This window comes from Pinus tabuliformis, chromosome 3_1 (assembly GCF_031772625.1).
Source record: "Pinus tabuliformis cultivar Carrire ecotype Pingquan chromosome 3_1, CPIR1, whole genome shotgun sequence".
NCBI lineage: Eukaryota > Viridiplantae > Streptophyta > Pinopsida > Pinales > Pinaceae > Pinus > Pinus tabuliformis.
Window position 1 is genome coordinate 768,367,340 of NC_142301.1, and position 26,146 is coordinate 768,393,485.

General features: G+C 36.9%; 1 protein-coding gene across 1 annotated transcript; it reads right to left on the bottom strand.

The window, feature by feature from the left end:
* Positions 1-21,507: 21,507 nt before the first annotated feature.
* Positions 21,508-22,620, bottom strand: LOC149189639 (uncharacterized). The gene is made up of 2 exons (XM_089410293.1): positions 22,489-22,620; positions 21,508-22,356 (listed from the first exon to the last, which is right to left on the bottom strand). The coding sequence occupies exons 1-2, from the start codon at positions 22,618-22,620 to the stop codon at positions 21,508-21,510; spliced, it is 981 nt and encodes a 326-aa protein (XP_089266419.1).
* Between the last annotated feature and the right edge of the window lie 3,526 nt (positions 22,621-26,146).

Consider the following 26,146-nt stretch of genomic DNA (forward strand, 5'->3'; position numbering starts at 1 on the left):
CTTCATGTATTTTTTTTTTTCGATGTGAGTCTACTGAGAAGTATGCAGAGTGGGTACTCATTGGATTTAATTTTTCATCTAATGGGTGTGTACACTTGACATTTGAGTAAACCTACAAGGACATAAGTCAGAAATACAATTAAAAAAAATAGTTTTCTTCTTTTCCCTCTAAAATATTATCCCTTTGGGATGACATCATTATCTTGAATCCTATTGGTTTTTGTAAAGTTAATTTTGTTGGTACATTTTGTGTTTTGAGGTTTATTTTTTACCTCAAAATTCCCCTATTGAGTATATTACAATGTTGAGAATAAACCCTATCCATTTACCATTATGATGTCATCCCAACTCTCTAACTATTGAATGAGAAAACATAGGGAAACTACCATATGCAATGCCAAAAAGAAATAAATAAAGATTAAGTAGCCTTGCATATTGATTTTTAAACATGAAGGAGAAAGTGGAAGCAACGTGCAACCTCTATTATGATTTAGGCCCATTAATTGTAGCATCAACCACCCTGTGCCACTAAGGAGAGTCACATAGAATCTCAATGACTAACTATACAACATTTTTTGTAATAAGCATCTTTAATAACGAGTGTTATAGCTACAACATAAAAGTAAAGACTAAGCATCACATGTTCTTGCAATTATTAAACATATACTCTAATAAATATCATATAATATAAAGCTTCAAACAAACTCGTTTATCCTAAAATATATTTAAATAATTGCAATGATATATAATACTTAATATTTGCTCAAAAAATACCTACATCAATCATTAAAATAAAGTTTTGCCTCCCAAAAAAATATCACATAAAACACTTATCATTTATACATTATCATTATTCTTATGCTAATCCGTAGTACGGATCATCCGTACCGAGGGTTCAAATCCCTCTCTCTCCGTTCGTCCACTATTGATCCTGAAAACGAATAACCCTGAATCTTTCTACAGAACGAAAAAGGCCCATTAACCTAGAGACTTCCTATTTTGACCTTTTTTTTCATTGCATAGCACAAAATGATAAAGTTATCATTTTGACTGAGCATTTGAACTCAGTATTTTATTTTTTTCACGCAGTGCAGTAAAGTATTACTGTTTATGGAACAGTAATAGCTCCACTCTTTAGTAGAAAAATGATATTTTTTCATCAAAAATTATATCTGACTTAGTCCATAAATTGCAATGGTATCGTTCATGAACAAAAGGAAGGATTAGAATATCTCGTTTCTTTCCTCTTTTTTTATCAATATAAATGGGACCAATCCCTACATTGTGTATTGGTACATACAAACGATAAAATATCTTTGCCTCTCCCTGCTATTATGTATGAACAAAATTGTTTCAAACCTGTTCCATCATTAGCAATGTCCAAGTGAATCACTAAGATACTTGCTAGAGAGATGGGAATTCATGTGAGTTGTACAGGTACTTATTATAACCATGATGCAGAATGGTTCAAAGAGCAAATTAAAGATTTTTGTGATGAGATAATCATGACAGATGATCATGCTGAAGTAGGAGATATTATCTCTCGCATGGAACCCTCTGCAATATTTGGTACTCAAATGGAACGTCATATTGGTAAACGTCTTGAAATTCCCTATGGAGTTATTTCCGCCCCAGCTCATATCCAAAATTTTTCCTTGGGATATCGACCCTTCCTGGGTTACGAAGGTACTAATCAAATAGCTGATCTAGTTTATAACTCATTCGCTCTAGGTATGGAGGATCATCTTCTAGATATTTTTTGTGGTCATGATACGAAGGAAATAATGACTAAATCCTTATCCACGGATATTAGTCCAATTTGGGATCCTGAAAGTCGGCAAGAATTGGGTAAAATCCCCCGTTTTGTAAGGGACGAAGTAAAAAAGAAATACAGAAAAATTTACACAACGAAAGGGCATTTTGAACGTTATTGTCAAGGTAATGCACGCAGCTAAAGAAGCATTAAGTTAAGTACCTAATAAATATAAATTAATTGATTACATTAAGTGTATTCTATCTTTGAAACAAATCACAAATTCAAACCACTACATAAAAAGATTCTTTAAAGCTAATCACAAGTTAAAATCATTAAAAAAATAAAAAATCAAATCATTAAAAAAATAAAAAATCAAATCACTATATATGAAAAGAAAAAGATAAGTTCAAATCACACAACAAAAAATTCTAATGCATAAATATCCTATTTGTGATTAATTTAGTATATTGATAAACAATAACCTTTATATATGAGAGATTTTTTGTTTATAGGAATTCACAAATCAAACCGGGAAAAATCCGAATCAGTACATAAAGAGATTCTTTAAAGTAAATCACAAGTTCAAATAAATGAAAATTATTTAAAGCAAAAATATCTCATATATGACGTCATACTAATTTGATATGACGTCCTTCTCCAAGCTGCTTACAATAATCAATTGAAATATATAGGTCCACGCACACATATAATTTATTTCCTCCACTTTCACTCTATATAAGTGGAATTTAATGTTTTGAATTTGGAAAGTTGACTTAAAGTTGGAATTTAAATATTTTGAGTTATTTGAAATCTTAAAAGGGATATATTCAATTGTATAATATATTTTATATATTCTTATTAAAAACTAGGTGTATGATTTTAAAGACATAGTTGATTGGATTATAATTTAGGAGTAAAAAGAGAACTTTCGCATGGAGTTGGTGAGCATATTAGATCAGAAAATCGAAGTTTTCGATATTTTGATTTATTGGTTCGGTAAAGGACCAATTACCTATTATGATTCCAAGTGGGAGCATGAGGAGGCTACAGGGGAGAAGTATTTATTTTTCAAATTTTGTAGAAATATGAATGTAAATTTGTACATAAATGTATAGAGACTTTATTTTGGTGTAATTAGAGTTTTTAGAGCCACAATTTAAGACTTTTTATTTGGCTTATGCTTTAGTCTTTGAAGCGAAGTGGGACAACCAGAGGGATTATGATGCAAAGAAGCAGGTACACTTCCTTGGGTTGTGTTGGCTGAAGAGGAAGGAGATGTTGCTAGCTGGAATTTTTGTAGGAGCTATTGTTGACTATGAAATTATTGAACATTATGATGTAAAAATTTGCATATGTAAGCATGTACACTAGTACGTGTTGTGCACCAAGAACAATGAAAAATGAAGGGGGAGGGGAATGTAATACCCCAATTTTGATCATTGGATTAGCAATATATATTGGTAGATCTTATAAATGGTCAAGGGTTTAGTCATATGATACATAAACATTATATCTAGAAAATAATAAAATGAAATGCATCACCAACGACTAGATATATAAAGATGGAATCATAAGGGACTATGATTGCACAAGTGAGTGGGACGAACATGGCTCCAAGGGGAAATCCCATATTCCTATAAACCCATGTAATTTTCCTAATTTAATTATCATTACCACATAATCCCCATTTGAATTCTTAACGTCAATCATTAAATACATGTGCGAAGTTGGTAGAAAAGTAATTTTTGTAGTTATTGAAGCATGGGGCTAAATACACCCATGCAAGAAGTGGGTGAGAGAGTCATCTCATTTAGTTATGATAGCATGAGATGAGTATAATCATTCTTCAGCAATGGTGAGAGCCCACATGCATGGGAATAGGAAATTCAAGTAGAATGGGTATGAAGTTTTTACAAATAAAAAGTTGTGAGGAAAAAAAAAGTTGAGTGTTATGAGATGTAGAGGAATTCATGCCTATGTATTAAGGACAACTTGTTGAAATTGCTAATTAGCTATGAGCTAGGCTATATGCATGTGAAGAGTTCTCACTAAAAACTAACCTAAGAGCTTATGTCGAGGCTATTGTGAACACTCCTATAAAAGTTGGATTTCTTGGATTCCTTAACTAGAAATTTCTTAGCTTATTTTGTGTTGGAGCCTTGGAGGGGATGGATATTGTTTGAGGGATTGAACTATAGAGAAGGAAATATCATCCCTTAGGTTGTTCAAACTAATGAGGAATAGAGCCAAGCAATTATAATTGCTATAGGAGTTGCATCATTATGTTTTTATTGTGTATTGGACTATTAGTTGGACAATAAACACCCATATGAGACTACTCATCTTTGTGGATTCATAGCTCTAGCTTCAAGATGACTTTCTATTGAGAAAATTAGAGTAGTAAAATCTATAGTTGGGTGGAATATCTAACATCTATATTTATCTTTATAAAAAATTATAAAGATAAATAATCTAATCATTATATTGATTATTATATTAATGCTATAATTGAATATTATATTTCATTAAATTTTATATAATTAAATGTTGTTCTACTTTTCTAATTCTTTTACATTCACGATATTAATGTTATTATTAATTGCATAAACACATATATAACATATTGCATATATTTATGCATTTTAAAATAACATTAAATTATGAATCAAATTAATCATAAATTTCAAATTAAGTAAATTGGTCATAAATTTTGATCTAACAAAAAAATGAATAAATTACAAAATTAAATGTCATGGCTTCAATCATTACTCATAGGCATACACTACTTAGAACCCAATATCACTAAATCCCTCGTATGGTTGAACACTGAAAATCATTGCTAAATCCGCTCAAAATAAAAATTAATTAAACCTTTCCCGGTCACTTAGAATGGCAAATGAACAAAAAAGAGCATAAGTACATCCAATTTGGCCATCGGAATCCTAACAAAAAGTTGGAAACGTAAAAATATACCAGACCCATTTACCATATAGCATCATGTCTATCTCTCGAATTATTCATTGAGAAAACATGGGTTATATGGATTAGTGAATTCTGGTAGAGAACAAGTTAATATATACATATACCATTTTCATTAAACATTTAAATGTTGGCTAAATTAATAATAAAAAATTAAATTCAATTTATTATATTTTGATTTTGTTATTAACTTGTGAATAGATTTTTTTACCATACTATGGGTCAATACCATGGCTTATCAATACCACATGCCCAAAAACCATAACTTAATTCACAATCAAAATATTTTATAACAATATGACATGATTCTTAACCATGGATATTCACCTCACTTTATTGTGGATAGTATTAACATGTAAATAGGCTTTGTTACAATACCATAGATTCTCAATACCACATGCCCAAAAAACATAACTTATTTCACAATCAAAATATTTTATAAATATTTTAATTTAATTTAATTTTATAACTTTTTTAATTAAATCTAAAAGGAAAAAGGTTATCATTACTTTTGAGATATATCTAAACCCTCTATCCTCACAACTACTAATTCAATCAAAATAAAAAATGAGAATACTTTTATATATAAATATGTGAAATATATATAATATAAATAATATAATATTACTAAGAACCAACATAAATCCATCTTAACTAAGGATCCAAGCTATAAACAAATTGAGTACCAATAATAGAGGAAAGGTAGTGCATGATTTTTTTAAGTTTTTCATTATTGTATTTTCTTTGTCATATTGATCCAAAATATAGGCTTAATATTTTACAACCAATTGAGATTTTTTTAATTTAGATACTTTCTTAAACACAATATCATGGAATCAAATTTAAGAGAGAGAGGGGGGCAGAGAGGGGTGGAGGGAGATAGTGACAAAGCTTGAGGACAAAGAGAGAGAGAGAGAGAGAGAGAGACGTAGGAAAGAACAAAGACATGGAGAGATAAAGGTCGAGAAAGAGAGGGAGTGACAAGGGTGAGATGGGGAAACAGTGAGACAGAGAGGAGAGAAGAGAGATGAGAGAGATAGGGAGAGAAAGGAAACAAAGAGAGAGGGAGACACAGAGATGGAGGGGAGAGAGAGATGGAGAGAGGGAGGTAGATAGTGACAAAGTTAAAGGGAAGAGACAGAGTGATCCAGGGGATCAATTTAGTGCTCAAAATTCAAAGTGCGTGACAAAGCTCAAAACCTAAAAGATTGAATAGATCTCGGCGATATGAATCCAAAGAAACTTGTTTCACTCAAAACCTATATTGTATGCTACCGATATCGTGTTCTGATTGAAATCTCAAACAAGCAAAATTTGGCAAAATTGATAGGTGACTAGACATTTTGGGCCAGTTGCAGGCTGCCACATCACCTCTCCTGATTGGTCCAAAAATTCAAATTTTATTGGCCAATGGGTTTTTTCCATTTGTCCTTTTGTGATTGGCTCAAAAATTATTTTATTATATAATGGGTTGACTGCATATTTGACGTGGACCAATGTGGGAGTGCCACATGGGCCAATGGGAGGCAACCATGTGGCCTCCAAGGGTTAGACCAAATTTTTTTATGGATTCGGCCAAGAAACCACTGGAGTCAAACCCGCGACCTCTACCAAGAGACCACAGGTCTCAACCATTGCACCACTGTCATGCCACTTAACACACAAAGGTTGCAACTTTTATTTAAACATTAACGATGGCGCATTTGGAGGTTGGGGCCAGGGCTAAGCCCCGACCCTGGTCACCGTGCCCATAAGGATCCAAGGGCGATACTGTGGGCCAGGGCTTAACCCCAACCCCTTGGTCACCGTCCTCGATACCATAACACCACCCATATAACCTCACAGCAGAACCATGGGCAGAGGTAAAGTTAAAGGGGCCAGCCCCCGGGTCACATGACCCTCCATGAAAGCAGGAGCGTGGAAGGTTAAGGGGGCCATCCCTTGGCCATATGCGACCCTCATATAACTGTGGGCGAGAGTTGGGTTTTGGCGCAGTAATCAAACCTCTAGCATGGTATGTGATCTAATCATAGTTTATCGCATAGTTGGAACCCAATGTAGAATTTCCCACTGTAGATAACCTGATAATGAAATATACTAAAGCAAAATACTTTATCTACTTCTACAAACAAACTTGCGGAAGCTTAATTGATTTTGAGAAAGATCAATTAGAATACATATAACAGAGAATGAGAAATCAATCACACATGAACACAAAAGAATACCATGGGGAAAGCCTCAACTAGAAACCTCGATCTCTGTATTATCATACAAGTGGAAATATGTCTAAAATATACAAAGCTTTAGCTCACAAGCTATCTAGCTCTCAGTACAATCCCTCAATGCTGATCATAGACTGAATAAACACAACATATTCCTTCCCTCATTCCTCCAAGCCTCCTATTTCCTTGCACAGTTTCTCTTGGGTCCTCTGGCTGCCACCTGTGTGAATTCACCTCTCACACAACTCACCAAACTCAGAAGTAACTGCGCAATCTCCAAGGAATGAATTCCTTCTGCATGCAAGAGCTATCCTCAATGGAATATTCCTTAAACTGATAGTACATTGTCCCATCATCTTATATCAACTGGGTCTCTAACTGAATTGACATGCATGAGTTATTTATGAGAGAATATTCAGTTATCTAAAGTGCAATAGTTACATGCATGCATGCATTAACTAATTGAACTCACAATCAATCAACAAACTATTGGAACTAATCTAACTGAACTTAACTCAGTTAACTGAGCTAACTAATTACAACTCAAAGTACAACTCATCTTGATCTCCTTAATTAAGGGATAACTTCCTCAATCAAAGGGGAAACTGTTGCATGTCTTCACATAGACTTCATGTTTGATTTTCTCCAACTAATTAACTCAAGATGAATTAAATTTTAATTCTCAATTTTAGTTCAGGGACTAACTAAAATTGGACTGTATCCCGAAATGTTATTTATAGCAGTGCTATTTTTAGCACTTCTATTTTTAGCATTTCTGGTTGTTATTTTCAACACTCCCTCTCAACAAGAAAGGATTATCTGTCACCCCAATCTTGTCTCTGTGGAACTCGAACTTGCATTTTGACAATGCCTTAGTCAAAATATCTACATCTTGTTCCTCGGTCAAAACATACAGCAACAACATGATCCTCTTCACCACATAGTCTTGAAGATGATGATACCGATATCGATGTGCTTGGACCTGTCATGAAATACTAGATTCTCAGAGAGTTTGATACAACTCTGATTATCGCAATAGATCACAGTTGGATCCATCCTCTGACCAAACAATCCAACTAGAATTTTCCACATCCAAATGGCCTCACATGCTACCTGACTGGCAGCCATGTATTCAACCTCTGCTGAGCTAAGTGCAAATGACCTCTGTTTCCTGCTGTTCCAAGACACTGTAGCTTAACCAAGGTTGAAAATTCTTCCTGAAGTGCTCTTCCAGTCCGATGGACTCCCTGCCCAATCTGCATCTGTGAAGCCCTGAAGCTTCACTCCCTCTGTCCATTTGTACCACAATCCATATTGAGATGTGCCTCTGAGGTATCTCAGCACATGCTTCGCTGCCTTCCAAAATAGCTTGGTAGGCTGAACCATAGCTTGACTCAGTTGGTTCACTGCAAAGCACAAATTTGGTCATGTGTTCACTAGATACATCAATGAACCCACAAGTTGTCGATAAATAGTAGAGGCTACTACCTCACCTGAAGTAGCATCCTCCTTCCTCTAGTTACCAGCTAGAGGAGTCTGCAAGGGCTTGCACTTCTCCATGTGGAATCGCTTTAGTATCTCATTGGCATACTTTCCTTGAGACACAAACACTTCCCCATCCTTCTGCCACACTTCCATGCCTAGAAAGTAGTGCATAAGACCCATGTCTTTCATCTCGAACTCTCTTGCAAGGTCCTCTTTGCAAGACTTGATCAACTGATCATCACCTGTCAATATCAAATCATCAACATAAAGAACAATGATCAATGGCTTACCTTCTACCATTATGTGGTAAAGGTTCACATCTTCTTCACTCTTGGTGAAGCCCAACCCAGTGAAATAGATGTCGATCCTGATGTACCAAGCACGAGGTGCTTGCTTCAGCCCATACAAATCTCTCTTGAGTCGGCACACATGCGACTCATGATTGAAGGTATCAAATCTTTCCGGCTGCTCAATGTACACCACTTCCTCAATCTTCCCATTGAGGAATGCAGTCTTCACATCCATCTAATGGATCTTCCAACCCATTTGAGTTGATAGTGCCAACATCGATCTGATATATGAGTACCTTGCTACAGGAGCAAAAGTCTCTTCGTAGTCGATCCCCTCGACCTGTGAGAAACCACGGGCAACAAACCTTGCCTTATGTTTCTCAACACTGCCATCAGCTACCTGCTTTACCTTGTAAAGCCATCGGAAACTCACTACTGACTTGTCCTCTAGTCTTGGGACAACATCCCAAACACTGTTTCAAATGGTGGAGTTGTACTCCTCCATCATAGCATCAACCGAGACTGGTTGCTACACTGCTTCCTCAAAGGAAGAAGGTTCGGTCTCTACACACTCCCCAACCAGGGCCATGTAACCAGTGTACCGCTCGGGTGACCTCCTCTGTCTTCACTAAGAAGATGGTTGTCCCACATTCTCTCTCGCATCTAGCATCAACCTATCCGCCTCCCTTGAGTGTTTTCGCCCATCTCTGGAAGACTCTGCATGAGTGGATGTCTCCACTCCTGAATCCTCTACATGCAGCTACTCCACATCAATCTGAGGCTCCTCCTCCTTAGGAACTAAAAGTTACTCCTCTACATGCAACTTGAGCTCCCTCTCAAGTGATACTCGCATGGCATTATGTTTGTCGAACTTCAGATCTCTGTGTACCACTTTCCTCTGACTGGTAAGCAAGAACACCCAATAGTTGTGCGGTGCATTAGTGTACCCCACAAATATCCCCAACTCAGCTGTTGGATCTAGCTTCTTCCGGGCATCTTTGGTCACATAGAAATAAACCGATGATCCAAAGATCCTGAAGTGACTCACATCTGGTCTCTTCCCGGAAAAGGTCTCCACTGGTGTCTTCATCCCCAGTATACAATGTGGGCTTCTATTCTTCAAATATACTGTTGTATTGCATGCCTCAGCCCACAAATGAAGTGGTAGGCTTGGTCATGCAACATTGCTCGAGCTGCTCCCACAATCGATCTGTTCTTCCTTTCGGCCACCCCATTCTGCTATGGGTTATGGGGTGCCGTCAACTCCTGTTTAATTCCTTCTGTTGCGCAACAGTCCTAAAACTATTGGGAGACATACTCTCCACCATTGTCACTATGCAAGGCCCTTATTTTCTTTCCAGATTCTTTCTCTACCAAGTCTTTGAACTCACAAAACCTTGAGAAGGAATTATCAATAAAAATAACATAGTACCTTTGTTTAGTGATGGAGGCTGTAGAGAATGGTCCACACACATCTGTATGAACTCGCTCCAAGATTTCTCCAACTCTACTGTCTCAATCCTGAAAGGAAGATTTCACATACTTACCCAAGGTACAACCTTTGCATGTATCCATTTGCTCCAGTTTTTCCTTGGGAAGTCTGGTAGAGATCTGTTGCATGATCTTCAAGGCCCCATGGTGCAAGTGGCCCAATATTCAAGGCCATAGCTCGCCAATATCTTGGATCTGCACCAACTCTACTTTGGAACTCAATGCAGCACAGTCATCTACCTCCAGCTTGTAGAGATTCTTTACTCAAATCCCAATCTTCTTGGTCTGTCCAGTGCTGATATAACTAAGGAATACCTTTCCTTTACTAAAGACTACATCATAGCCTTTGTCTTCCATCATAGCGACAGACACAAGATTCTTCTTCAAACTAGGCACATACTTTACATCAGTTAGGGTGAGAAGAGCTCCATGCTCCCTATGAAACACAACCGTACCTTCACCTGAAACATGGTACTTTCCATCATCGCCCATCTCGATGCGCATCTAGAGGTCCTGCTCATCCAAGGTACTGAAAAGATTCTTGTGCCAAACACACACCACCATTGATGAAACCATACATGTGATGAGGGTGAAATCCAATTCGAACTGTGAGGCCAGTGCCTCACCATCTGATACCTTCGAGGATCCCTTCTTGGATTTCTTCTGTGGACAATTCATAGCATAATGGCCCACCTCATGACAATGAAAACATCTCACTTTCGATTTTTCAATCTTCTTCCCACCATGGGAAGAACTGGATTTGGAATGGGACACCTTCCCTTTCCCTTTCCTCGCCTTACTCGCTAAGGCTATATTTTCTTCATCATCTTGCTTTGATGAAGATCCATCTCTGGTGCTTCTCCTTATCTCCTCTTGCATCAGATCCGACCAAAGTCGTTCCCAATCTGGTAGTTTCTCTCTTCCATTTACCGAGTCTTGGTAGCTATGCCAGCTCTTAGGAAGACCGAGGAGATCAAGACTCACCATATCATCATTGGCTGTCGTGATCCCTACACTTCCAAGCTCATACCTGGATGTGGTGAGCTTATTCAGATATGTAGAGATCATGTCGCCTTTTTCACACTTGATTTTCCGAAGCTTATCTTTCAGCGCCAAATTCCTCTGATCGTTGTTGTTCTAATATATATCCTTCAGTGTTTTCCACATTGAAAATGGTGTCTCCTTCCCATGGAGACTCAAGACTATGTGGTCTTGAACTCCCTCCAGAAGGATTCTCCTTGCTCTAGCCACACATTTCTTCCATTCCACCAATTCTTGGGCATTAGCAGTTGCTAGCTTGGGGACTTCTTGATTAATGAAGTCCTTCAAACCGTTGTCCTCTAATACCACTTCCATGTGATCCTTCCAGGCTATATAATTCGAGCTACCATCAAGGGCATACTCAAGTCTCAAACCGTTGAACACCATTAGTGAAATGTGAGATGTGATAAGAATTCAAATTCTATAATCAGGAACTTCAAACTTCAAACTTCTCCCTTCTTTGTATATTTTTCTTTGCTTTGATCACCTTTGCTCTGATATCATGTAGAATTTCCCATTGTAGATCACCTAATAATGCAATATACTAAAGCAAAATACTTGATCTACTTCTACAAACAAACTTGTGGAAGCTTAATTGATTTTGAGAAAGATCAATTAGAACACATATAACAGAGAATGAGAAATCAATCACACATGAACACAGAAGAATATTATGGGGAAAGCATTAGCTAAAAACCCCGATCTCTGTATTATCATACAAGTGGAAATATGTCCAGATTACACAAAGCTTTAGCTCACAAGCTATCCAACTCTCAGGGCAATCCCTCAATGTTTCTCATAGACTGAATAAACGCAACATATGCCTTCCCTCGGTCCTCCAAGCCTCTAATTTCCCTGCACAGTTTCTCTTGGGTCCTCTGGTTGCCACCTGTGTGAATTCACCTCTCACACAACTCACCAAACTCAGAAGTAATTGTGCAATCTCCAAGGAATGAATTCCTTTTGCATGCAAGAGATATCCTCAATGGAATATTCCTGCAACTTATAGTACATTTTCCCATCATCTGATCTCAACTAGGTCTCTAACTGAACTGACATGCATGAGTTATTTATGAGAGAATATTCAGTTATCTGAAGTGCAGTAGTTACATGCATGCATGCATTAACTAATTGAACTCACAATCAGTTCAACAAACTGTTGGAACTAATCTAACTGGACTTAACTCAGTTAACTGAGCTAACTAATTACAACTCATCCTGATCTCCTTAATCAAGGGATAACTTCCTCAATCAAAGGGGAAACTGTTGCATGTCTTCACATAGACTTCATGTTTGATTTTCTCCAACTAATTAACTCAAGATGAATCAAATAATTATTTTTCAAACAGCTGCTAAGATCAAATTCGAATTTTAATTCTCAATTTTAGTTCAAGGAATAACTAAAATTGGAATGTATCTCAAAATGCTATTTATAGTAGTGTTGTTTTTAGCACTTCTATTTTTAGCATTTCTTGTTGCTATTTTCAACACCCGATGGTAACCGAACCCGAATCCTATGGCGGAGAACGAGCCACATAGTCTCATCGTATCAAATCACGGGGGGTCATTGGAAAATTAAAGTTAGCGACAATTTGCACTCGATCTGACGTGAATATCATCGGTGTGGGGAAAATTTGTCGCCCCACGTGGCTGAAAAAGGTGGAAATTGTAGGATACTTTGCGGGTGGGTGTGACTTGTAGCACAACTAGTAGGAAAATTGTTTTGGATCATAACTCAGTCATTTTTTGACCTTTTTAGTGCAACAAGAACCCATCTAGGGGTTTTTTATTGTTCTGGAGCCATTGGAGACAATATTTTTTCATTTTGAGCACTGTGAATTCATGCAAACATGTACTTTTGATCATAATGAAAGAGGTCATGAATTGGAATTTGGTCCAGGAGATGTAGCCCAGGAGAAGGGTGAACTCTTCTATCATGTTTCGTTGTTATGTGTTTCTGAAATGGTTATTTTTCTTTGTTCGAATGTTAATTGTGTTTAAAAATCACTTGTTTATGTGTTTAGTAACTTGATCCATTACCCAAAACACATAAAATTTCACTTGCAATTTGTATATCACCTTCATTTTTCAATTATAGATCATTTTGGTATAGAGCATTAGGTTATTTTGAAGGTTTGATCTTGTTTACAAGATTTTTTCTGATGCTTACACGGTTGAAGCTTAAAATAGGAGAAGGAGAACTTGTGGAGCCAAAATCTCAAATTGTTTCAAGGAGAACAAACACACCTCAAGCTTCAATAGTCATGGAAAATGAAGAAGTTCATGAAGGGATGTCTGAAGATGAAATAATTTTGAGAAAAGCATTCTTTGAGATATCTGAAATGGTAAAGGTTCTTTATGAAGAGAGGAATGCAAGATTGTATGGAGAGAGCTCAAAAACTCCAAAAGTAGATGGAGGAAAAGGAGACAAGCCTCCAAAAGTAAATGGAGGTAATGGTGGAAAACCACCACATTCACCTCCATCCTCATCCTCACATTCATCATTGTCTTCTACTTCTTATACCATTTCAAGAACACCTCTAAATTCTCCAAAAGGACATGGTAAAACTCCTTTGCTTCAACTTGATATTAAGTTTGAATTGTCTATGTATGATGGGGAGGTAAATGCTGAGAAATTGGATAATTGGGTTCGTCAGATTGCAGTGTTTTGTGGGATACAAAGAATCAAGGATGATGAGACCAAAATTCAGCTTGCTTCTCCTAGATTGGAAGGTGCAGCACTAAGTTGGTGGGAAGCCAAAACTCAAGAGGACATGAAGAAACATGGTAAGGTTTTATCCTTTTGGAATTATTTTTTTGTTGCAATAAGAAGGCAATTTTATCCATTAGCATACATGCAAAAAGCTATTATGGGTTGGAAAAACTTTAGGCAAGCTAAGGGGGAAATTTTGCAAAGTTATACTCAAGATTTTAGGAAAAGAGATTTGATTTTGGGTATAGATTTGTCCTCTCAAGATACTTTGCTCAAATACATTGGAGGATTACATAGCTACTTAAGACATACCATTCTTATAAAAAAACTCATTTAGAGGCAAGAGGGAAAAATGTTTCTGAAGAAACTCATGAGAAGTCATTCAAGTCTAGAGAAAAAGGAAAAGATAAGAAGAATTATTTATCAAGAAAGAAGGAGAAAATCTCACATGTAAACATTGTTCTAAAGAAGACCATGATGAAGACCATTGTTGGAAACTTCATCTTGAGATGAGACCCAAAAAGTTTAATAACAAGGAGAAAGAAAAGATTGTTACAACTACACAACAAGATATAGGATCTAATCTTGGAGATGAAACAAAAATTATAGCCATAGGATTGAAAGGTAAGGATTAAAATGCAAGAACTAGTTCTTCTAGAAAACCCATTGAAACTCAAAATGAAAGAGAAAGAATAGAGTTGTTCCATATTAGAATCATCACAAAACATAACAAGGTAGATACTTTGTTTGATAGTGGTTCACAAGCAAACCTCATTTCAAAAGACATTGTCAAGAAACTAAATTTGGAAACCATTCCTCATCCTAAACCTTATCCTTTGGGTTGGGTATGTGACATTTCCAATTTGAAAGTAACAAGAAAATGCATACTTATATTTGCCATCACTGCAAATTTTATTGATGAGGTAGAACTTGATGTGGTACCACTTGACATTTGTGGGATTGTTTTGGGAAACCCATATTTATATGACAGGAAAGCCATATTTCATTGCCATTAGAACAAGTATCACATGTTTAAAGATGGGATTGAGTAAATTGTTAGAGAACATAGCAAGAAGATGAATTTATTTCTTGTGAATGTTGGGCAAATGAAGAGGTTTCTAAATGCTAGTTAGAACTTTGCACTGTTGATGATTAAACATAAATATGTTGATGAATCTGAAGTCTTTCAAGGATATGAAGCAAGTTTGAAATCTGATTTCATTGAGGTTTCTAATCCATGTGATAATATGTTTCGGGAGTCTATCATGTTGCCTCCTAAAAGAGGAAAATAATGTGAAGTTCATTTGCAGCAAGATGCATCATTGCCGAACATTGGTATGAATAAGATATCAGTGTTAAAGAATGCAAGAGTCAAAAAGAAGATGAAAAATATATTTGACAAAGAAGACATTGGCTCTAAAATATCTTATTTTGGGTTTCACAATGTTTTGTCTTTGAGGAAAAATTGTGCATGGCGATGGTGATCACATTTGGTAAAGAGTCAAGCCAAGTGCAAGGCTAGACATGTTAAGGATCATCATGACTACAATGTTCAAGGTGAAGTGAACTTGAAATTGAATAAGTCTTCTTTGATTGAAGGTCGAGGAGAGAATGTTCATATTTATTTAACAAAATTTTCTCATCTAAACATCTTGAAGAATTGCAGCAAGGTCCTATCTTTGACAGAAAGATAAAGACTTCAAAAATGGAGTACCTTCATGAGAGGCTCAAAATGACAAAAACAAACAAAAACAAATGGGTTGAGGTTGGAGGGGTGAGGGAACTGTACCCTCATCTATTTGTTAACTAAAAATGAGCTTTTGGAGGTCCAAAAGCTTCTAATGGGGAGGAGTGATCCAGGGGATCAATTTAGTGCTCAAAATTCATAATGCGTGACAGAACTTGAATCCTGAACGACTGGATAGATCTCGACGATCTGAATCCAATGCATCTCATTTCACTCAAAATCGATATTGTATGCTCTTGATATCGTGTTCTAATTGAAATCTCAAACAGGTAAAATTTGGCAAAATTGACAGGTGACTGGACATTTTGGGCTAGTGGTAGGCTGCCACATGGCCTCTCCTGATTGGTCCAAAAATTTATTTTTTTTGGCCAATGAATTTTCGCCATTTGTCCTTTTGTGATTGACTCAGAAATTATTTTATTATATAATGGGCTTACTGTGTATTTGATGTGGACCAATGTGGGAGTTCCATGTGGGCCAACAGGAGGAAGCCACGTGGCCTCCAAGGGTTGGACCAAAATTTTGTTATGGATTGGGCTAAGTAACCACTGGAGTTGAACCTGCGACCTTTTAAAAGCAACCACATATCTCAACCACTGCGCCACTGCCATGCCACTTGACATACAAAGGTTGTGACTTTTATTTAAACATTAATTATGGTGCATTTTGAGGTTGGGATAGGGGCTAAGCCCTAGCCTTGGTCAACACACCCATGAGAATCCAGGGGCGGGACCATGTGCCAAGGCTTAGCCCCATCCCCGTGGCCACCACCCATAATACCATAACACCACCCATATAACCTTTTAGTATAACCGCGGGTGAAGGTAAAGTTAAGGGGGCGATCCCCCAGATCACATAACCCTGAATGGAACCAGGAGCGCAGAAGGTTAAGAGGGCCTGCCCAGGCCAAATGCAGCCTCACACGACCATAGCGCCACCAAAAGGGAGCATAACCCTGGTAGAGTTGGAATTGGAGTGAAATATTAGTGTGAGCTCAGGTCATATGCATCGCAGTGGAACCATGACAAGAGAAACAAATAGGGGACCAACCCTTGGCAATATGCGACCCTCATATAACTGGGGGCAAGAGTTGGGTTTTGGTGTAGTTATCAAACCTTCAGTGCAGTATGTGGAACTAACCAATATTTATCACACAGTTGGAACTCGATGGTAACCAAACCTGAATCCTACGGTGGAGAACAAGCCACGTAGTCCCATTATATCCGCTCATAAGGGTCATTGGACAACTAAATTTAGCGACAATTTGCACCTAAACGCGTGAATCTCGCTGGCATGGGGAAAATTTGTTGCCCCATGTGGCCAAAAATGGCAAAAAATGTAGGATACTTTGCACGTGGGTGCAAATTGTAGCACAATTAGCAGGAAAATTGTTCTGGAGCATAACTCAGTCATTTTTTGACCTTTTTTAGTGCAACAAGAGCCCATCTAGGGGTTTTTTACTATTCCGGAGCCATTAGAGACATTATTTTTGCATTCTGAGTACTGAAAATTCATGTAAACACATATTTTAGGGTATAATGAAATAGGTCCTGCATTGGAAGCTAGACCAAGAAATGTAGCCCATGAGAGGGGTGAACTCCTTTATCATGTTTTACGGTTATGTGTTTCTGAAATGGTTATTAATCTTTGTTTGATTGTTAATTGTGTTTAAAATCACTTGTTTATATGTTTAGTAACTTGATCCATTACCCAAAACACATATAAAATTTCACTTGCAATTTGTATATCACCTTCAGTTTTCAATTACAGATCAAAGAGAGGGTGATGGGGGGGGAGACAAAGGGAGGTGGGAGAGAATGACAAACAGAGGACTCAATAGAGAGAAGGAGAGGGAGAGATGGAGTTGGAGGGGGGCCGGAGAGGGAGGGAAGAAGAAAGAAACAAAGGGAGAGAGAGAGAGAGAGAATTTGTTTGTTTGGGGGGTGAGATAGAGAGAGAGAATAAGAAAGAGAAACATAGATACCAATATAGATATTATACAATATCATATAACCATCCTAGACCCATCTTAACCCTGAATCTATCAAGTGTTGAGAGCAATCAAAAATTTTGAGGTACAAGCCTTTCCTCAATTTTCGCACTAAAAAAAGAGGTTTTCACCTCAAGAGATTTGATCCATCTTTGCGCTTGATAGATTTTGGGTTAAAATGGATCTACACTGGTATGTATATTTAAACACAAGATATCTTAAAGTGGACAAATATAAATTCCAATTTATATTACTAGAGGTATATAAATTCAAGCATATATTTTAATAATTATAAAGGTGAAGTATGTGTTTTTAATGTTTTATGTTTTGGTTCAATTTCTTAAAATTTGGGAATAATTTTTAAAAATTTGTATTTATATTTTTATAATTATAAATGCGCATTATCATTTTTTTATGATTTGGTTTTTTCTTTAAAAGTGAGGGATTTAAAAAAAAAATGTAAATTGTAATTTTTTTAAACTGTAAAATGTTTGTTTTAATATATAAATAAATTTAATGTTTTGAAAATATTAAATTATATAGATTTAGCTATTAAATTAATAATTCTAATTATTTTTGTTTTTGAATTTTAAGTAGAATTAATCATAAAATATACTAAAAATCTAAAATATAATAGATTGATTTTTACTATAACAATTACAAAACTTAATAATGGTTAATATTTATTAGTATCCATGATAACTATGTGTCAAAACACTTACTTTATTATATATATCAAGTTAAAAAAAAAAAAAAAAAACATAAAAACTAATTAAATTATAGTTTTTTTTAATTTATTATTATAAGCATAACTAATATAAAACTTGAAGATACATACATTTAGGAAACATGGAACAAGGCTCTTAATCATGGAGATTTATCTTCACTTTACCATTGATATTTTTAATATGTAAATGGATTTTATTACATTACCATGACATGTTAATACCACATGTCCAAAAAATTATAACACACTTCAATTGACACTTTTTCATATAACATGTGTTTAAGTAATCAATTTAATTAAAAAAACATAACTATGAAAATAATTATCAACCTTTGATATGTAAAATGTGTACACTACTATGAATACTTTAGAATATTCCATGGAAGTTAAATTAAAATTATGGAAATCCTATTTCAAAATAAAAATGTCTATTAAGAAAAAACTTATCAAGATTCAACTATAAAACAAATGTGTAGTTTGATGATTAGATGTTTTTGTCTTTTCAAAACATTTTTTTGTCACTTTTACTTGAAAAATCTTGTAGAAAATTCTTAAAATACCAAATTTTGACTCAAAATTCAAATATCCAATGATTTAGGGTTTTCATGATGTTAAATTTATATATACATTAAAAATACATTTTATACCATTAAAATTTACAATCTTACTCAAAATTGTACCACTCATGAAAAAACTAATAAATATAAGACTTATTTTAATCTCACTATTCTAACTTTTGAAGGCTTTTGTGGCATATTTTCTTTTCAAATTATACAGGTGTGGTATAGTTTTTTTTGGGTTTATGTTTTGGTTATCTTTTTTAATTTTTTTTGTAAATTTAGATTTATATTTTAATAATTATAAATATGCATTATAGTTTTTTTTGTATTTTGGTTTTTTTCTTAAAATTTGGGAACAATTTTGTTTAATGAAATTGTGGAAAAAAATTTGGGTGTGACATGTGTTTTTGAGTATATAAATAAATATAATCTTTTGAAAATTTCAAATTATATAAATTTGAGGACTCAAATTTATAATTTCAACAAATTCTTATTGAATTTTCTGTAAATTTAACCAAAAAAATATGTTGGAAAACCAAAATACCAAAACATAACATATTTAAATTATAACAAGTATAAAGTTTAATAATGGTTAATATTTAGCATAATATGAAAGAAAAAAAAATTATACCAAGGTTGCCATATAAATTAAATACTTGGTAAATATCCTTATCATGGTAAGCATCCAAACATTTATTTCATTATATATCTCATATTTTTAAAAAATCGTAAAAATTATTAATAATAATATTATTATTATTATAAAAAGAATTAATATATAACTTAAACATACATGCATTTAAAAAAACATGGAACAATACTTTTAACCATAGAGATTTTTTTTTTTTTTGTAAGCTGAGGCGATACTCTATTTTTCCATTACTGAAAATAAAAGACATTACAGATATAGGCAGGTCTCAACCCGCCCTTAAGGGAAACCGGGTTTCTTGACCATCTGAAGTTTTTAAAAGCCATCCAAAAAAAGTATATTACCAGTCTATCTATCCACGCTAAATACCCGTCTATTCTTACTATAGTCAAATTGTTTTTTCTCTGAGTCATTAACATCTAATATTCCAAAAAACAAAATAGAAATATATAAAAACCTCCTTGCAGCAGCTCCATCTTCTACTGATTCATTGTATCTAGCTTTGGCTCTCTCTCTACCTTGACTCCCATTCCGCCCGCTTGAAGCATCTGCAGAATCTCGTCCATCTTTCTGTCTTGCATAAGTAGAGTGACCTGGATATTCTTCAATTCCTTTTTCAGGGTGGGGATTCCTTGGGCCAATTCAACCATTTCCATGGCCACCTGCTCCATTGCTTTGGCCAGTAACTGCTTCATTCCCCAGTAAACATGTAACGATTGTTTATACAAGGACATTCTTCCTCTCGTATGCCCCGGGTCAGGGAGGAACCGCTCCCAATCTTCCATTTCGGGATCTGAAATCTCCTGCATGGCTTCTTCCTCTAAGTGATCAATTATCCTTCTGATATTTGGATTTGTATCGTGGTAATACGCTTCTTCTGCTTCCTGTAGCTTCCTCCTCATGTCTTTCTTACCTCTTTTTCTACCTCTTACCTCACTAGTTGTTCCCTCCTCGTGTTCCGATCTTACGCCCCTACTCCCTCGACCGCCTCGTCCTCCATTCCCTCCCCTACCTCTCTGGTTAACGCGCCCTCGCGTTCCTCTGCTCCTTCCTCGTCTGCCAACCTCCTCTTCTTCGTCATCTTCCTGATCCTCTTCCTCGACTTCTCGGTCTCCCGTTACAGTTTTATTCCCCTTCCACCTACCTTCTTTGCCATCCTTTGCGCGTCCTGGATCCTCATCCAAAATATAATTACGGATGTCAAACTCTTCCCCCGACTCGTCCGGGATGGTAAGATAGATCTTCTGCAAGGCTTCCTCTATTGTGCTCTTTCCTTTCTCTTCTGGATTTGCCGCCTTGCTTCTCGTCCACCTTCTTGCTCCCCTGTCTTGGTTCTCTGCCATTTTACTTGCTCTCTTTTTTTTTCGCTGACCTGCCTTCGTCTGTTGCACTTTCCAAATTCTCCCCCTCACTTGGCTTTGGTTCACTCCTGGTTTCTCCCTTTGCTTTGTTCTACTGCATGCAGTCCCTATATTACTCCTGCTTTGCCACCTTTTCTTCTTGAAACTTCGTTGCTGCCTGTCCTCCTCATTAATGTCCTTACCATTTTCTCTATCATGATGGATAGCGATCGCTGTCTCTCTGACGATTCCACCTCTCCTCCTCGGTACCTTACCCACTTTTCTCCTTGGGATGATCATCCTTCCCGTGGGCTGATTGATCCCACCCTTCATGACTTCATCTTCATATATTTGATCCTGCTGACGATCTAATCGATCATTGATTACCCTGTCTTTTCCCCTCCTTCCCATAATCAGGAGGCGTCTAATTATTCCTTTCCTGTGCGGTCGCTTCATTATGATCCTGACTTAGTAGATTATTTAACTCGTTCCAACTTGGATCATCCTTTAATGATGTCTAGCTGCCATCCACTATCCTGTTCGAACCTTCACTTCCCCAATTGGCCAATAGATCAGCTGCGCGGTTTCCAGTTCTCAATACATGGTTTATTATTGTATATTCTATCCTACTCAGCAGTCCCTCGATATCCTGGATTATCCATGCTGTCCTCCAGCTATTCGTTACATGATCCCATCTCTTCCCATCCCTTAATTTCCTTAACATATCTATCGTAATTTGGGAATCTCCTTCAATTTCAAGATTCATATACCCGTTTCTAACTACTATCCGGAGTCCATGATGTACTGCCCATAATTCCGCTTCGTTATTCATCATTTCCCCTCCCCATTCAGCATACACCCACCGTGTATTGCCTCTGCTATCTCTGAAAATGCCCCCCAGACCTGCTTGTCCCGGGTTACCCTTTGAGGCCCCATCGAAGTTTAATTTAATCCGTCGATTCCTGGGAAGTCTGAAATGGTTGGGACTCTGCATGCCATTTCTGATCCTCCTCTCTGTATTGGGGTAGATCATCTTAAATTCCATATTCAGTTTCGAGACTATTCTCTGTTCCTCCAGATTCAACTTCCAATCTTCTTCCTCCCACACTTCAGACAAAACCGTTTCTTTAATTGACCTACATATTTCATCCCAAATTCTCGATTCTTGACAGCTTTTATCCCTAAAGACTCTTCGATTTCGCTCTTTCCAAATCGCCCATATTACGAAACCTACCGCCAGGTTCCATATTCTCCTTACGACTTTGCTTTGGAAATTCCCCTTTCCCCATTGAAGCAGAGTATTCCTGATGTTATCTGGATCCCTTTTTGTCATACCAAAGAGCACCCTAATTTCTTCCCACAGGCTCTGAGTATATAAACATTTGTTCAATAAGTGCTCCTGAGTTTCTATTTCCTTGCTGCAGAGATTACATCTTGATGGTCCATTCATTCCTCTTTTCTAAATATTGTCCCATGTCAGGATCCTCCCTCTACTCACCAGCCATACGAAAAATGTTACTTTTGGCCACCATTTTCCTTCCCAAATATTTTTCCACTCCATTGGTTCCTCCTCTCTTTCCTCTTTCGTTGCCCAGTAGTATGCTTCTTTTACTGTGAGCATGCCCTTCATCGTATTACCCCATCTAAGGATATCCTTACCTTCTCTGATCTTGATTTTCCTCAATTCTATTTCTTTGGTATACACTTGCCCAGCCTCCTGACTTATATTGTCATCCCATTCCTCCGGTCTTTTCCAGACTCTCCATATGTCGTTTAATTCTGCTCTTTTCCAATAGTCCCTCACATATTACATGCCTGCTCTTTGCGCTTTTTCTTGGACTTCATGAAGAGTTTGGATCCTATCCAGATTGTCACGCTGTTGCCAACCTTCCTCCCAAAATCTTGCTGAGCTTCCTTCACGGATTTCCCAAAAGGCAAGGTTCCTAACTATATCCCTATTTCGACTTGCTAAATCCCAAATTTGTGATCCTCTTGGCGTTTCCTCTATTCTTAAACGCCCTTCAGTTGTATCAGGCATACCATATTTTTGGTTCCATATTTTTTTTCCACACATCGGTTCCCCCCTGGACCCATCTCCACCATAGTTTCACCCCTAGAACCTTATTTACAATTTCAGGATCTCTTACTCCCAGGCCTCCTTCCTCTTTCCTCTTGATTACATTCTTCCATGAAACCAGAGTCCATTTCTTCTGTTGCTTGGGACCCCCCCATAGAAATTTTCCCAGTATTTCTCTCATTTTGGAGAAAACTCCTCTGGGAGCGGCCATAATAGACAGGGGGTATATGGGGATAGATAATAAGACCGATTTTAATAGGACAATTCTACTTGCAATATTCAGCAATCTGAACGACCAACTAGCTAATCTTTTCCTGATTTTTTCCAACAAACTCTGCCAATTCTTTATCCGGTTAGGGTTTATATCCAGTTGGATACCCAAATACTTAGTGGGTAACTCGCCCTGTCTAAAACCTAGAACTCTGGTTAAATGGGCTTTGATAGACTCAGGCGAATTAAATATGAAAGTACAAGATTTATCTTTATTAATCTCCATACCTGATGCGCTCATGAAGACTTCTAAGACCTTCTTGAAATTTCTCACCTCCTTAAGCGACGCTTCTCCAAATAACATCAAATCATCAACAAACTGTTGATGTGTGATGATCAGATTATTCCCCCACAACCTGATTCCTTTGATTCTCCTTTCGCTTACTTCCTTTTTGATTTTTCTACTTAATCCTTCCATAGCCAAGATGAATAAGAACGGAGAAATTGGGTCCCCCTGCCTAATTCCCCTGGTGGCATTAAACGTATCTGTAGGAATACCATTGACCAAAATTGAGAAATTCGGAGTAGAGATCATGCTTACTATCCATTCGATCCACCTGCTCTCAAAACCAAAAGCTCCCAAAACCGCTCTGAGATAGTCCCAGTTCAATCGATCATAGGCCTTGGATAAATCCAACTTCATTAGCATCCCTTTCTGTTTTTTCACCTTTAGGGAGTGTATCACCTCCTGAGATACCACTATACCATCCAAGATTTGTCGACCCTCCACAAAGCCAGTCTGTTCAGGCGCAATTAAGTTGGGTAGGAGAGGTTTCAACCTTTTTGCAATCAGAGTGGATATAATCTTGTAGATGACATTACACAAGGCTATGGGTCTAAAGCCCTGTGGTTCCTCCGAGGTATTACTTTTAGGAATCAGGGTCAGAAAGGTCGAGTTTATTCCAGGCCATATTCGTTGTCTCATTCGTGATTCTTCCACAGCCTCCAGTATCTCCTTTCCCATAAAATGCCAACTAGCCTGGAATAATTCCACTGTATACCCATCTGGACCTGGAGCCTTGTTCCTGCTCATATTCATCACTACTTCTCTTAACTCTTCCATGGTTACTGCCCGCATTAATGCCTTGTTTTGTTCCTCAGTTACTAGTCTTGGTATCTCCCTGCAAATATTAGTTATAAATTCTCCTCTATCCCTTTGATTTTCTGTCAGGATTCTTTTAAAGTAATCAACTAGAGTCTTTTCTATATCCTCCTATTCTATTACTCTTTCTCCTTCAGCATTTTTAATTGAAAAGATTCTATTCCTCTGTCTGTTTTGGATCATAGCTTGATGGAAGAATTTTGTATTCCTTTCTCCTTCCCTTAACCATTTTATCCTTGATTTTTGTCTCCACAGAATCTCCTCTTGTTTCCTTCTCTCTTCCAACTGGCTTATTATTCTTCCTTCCTCCATACTCTTCTCTTCGTCCCTTCCTTCCAAGATTATTTTTTTTTGGATTTCCTCCATTTCTCCTTCTAATTTATGCTTTTCTTCCATAATGTTCCCAAATTCTTTCCTATTCCATTCTTTTATTCTCTTTTTAATATCCTTGAGCTTCAATTGTATAGTATGCATTTTCCCCTTACCCCTGATAGTGCTCTGATTCCACCACTCCTCCACTTTCTTTATGAATTGGGGGTCTCTAAGTCAGAAAGATTCGAACCTGAAGGGCTTCTTCCCCTTAACCTTCTTGATATCGATATCTAATCGTATGGGCCAGTGATCAGAACCAAGGCTAGGAAGGATTTTAGCTTCAATAAACACATCGCGATTCAAAATTTGCTCTAAAAGCAGGAATCTATCCAATCTAGAAGCGATTTGATTCTGTCCTCCTCTTCGATTGTTCCAGGTATGGACCCCATTAGTTGTATGGATATCTACTAACCTCAGGTCCCTAATCATGTCGTTGAACTCCTCCATATTCTGGTCCTCCCTCCTTATTCCCCCTCTCTTTTCTCCTAGATCCCGTATCATATTGAAGTCCCCTCCTATTATCCAAGGAGTATTCAGGATTAAGCTTCTCATGGTGTGGATATTCTTCAAGAAATCTTTCCGTTCTCTATAATTATGGGGCCCATATACTCCTGTGATAAGGATTCTTTCCCCCATCCCCACTAATCTAAAAAGGCCTGAAAGGATTCTAGGCAGACTAAACCAATTTTCAAAAATTACCTCTTCCGGGTTCCACAAGATAGCCAAACCCCCTGCTATTGCTACTGCATCCAGGGCCATAACCTCATATCCTAATTTCAATTTCTTTACTGTTTCTGCCAGTTGCTGGCATTCCATTTTCGTTTCCTGAATTACCATAATGCTTGGCTTATCTTTATTCACTCTTTCTTTCAAATATCTATGTTTCCCTTTACTATTTAGTCCCCTAATATTCCAACTTGTAACAATCATTTAAAACTTTTTAGAAGTTTGTTGAAATACCTCTGACAGAGGTATCACCCTTCCTGAATTTACTAGAATCTCTCCCACTGCTTGGATTGATTCATTTATCGTTCTTCTCCCTTTTTTCCTTCCACCCTTACCATGGCCATCCCCTTCTAGGCTTTGGGATTCCTGATTTCCTGCTTGATCTGGCCTGTTTTCTGTAAATCCTCCCTTCTTCTCCTTATATCTTTGAAAGGTTTCTTTATACAACTGTTTCTCTTTTTCCGGGATGAATCTTTCGTCCAATTTTTTCCATTCATTGAGTAATTTCTTCATTATCTTTTCTTCCTCTGTACCCACTTCTTTTATATTCTCCGTACCTGTCATTGATTGTTCTGCTATATTCTCTTGTCTTCCTCCCGCTTCCCCTTC

Coding starts and splice junctions, on each gene's coding strand:
- LOC149189639 (XM_089410293.1), bottom strand. CDS start 22,620: ATGAAGGGCATGCTCACAGTAAAAGAAGCATACTACTGGGCAACGAAA. Junction 22,357..22,488: donor TAACATTTTTCGTATGGCTG/GTGAGTAGAGGG, acceptor TTATATACTCAG/AGCCTGTGGGAAGAAATTAG.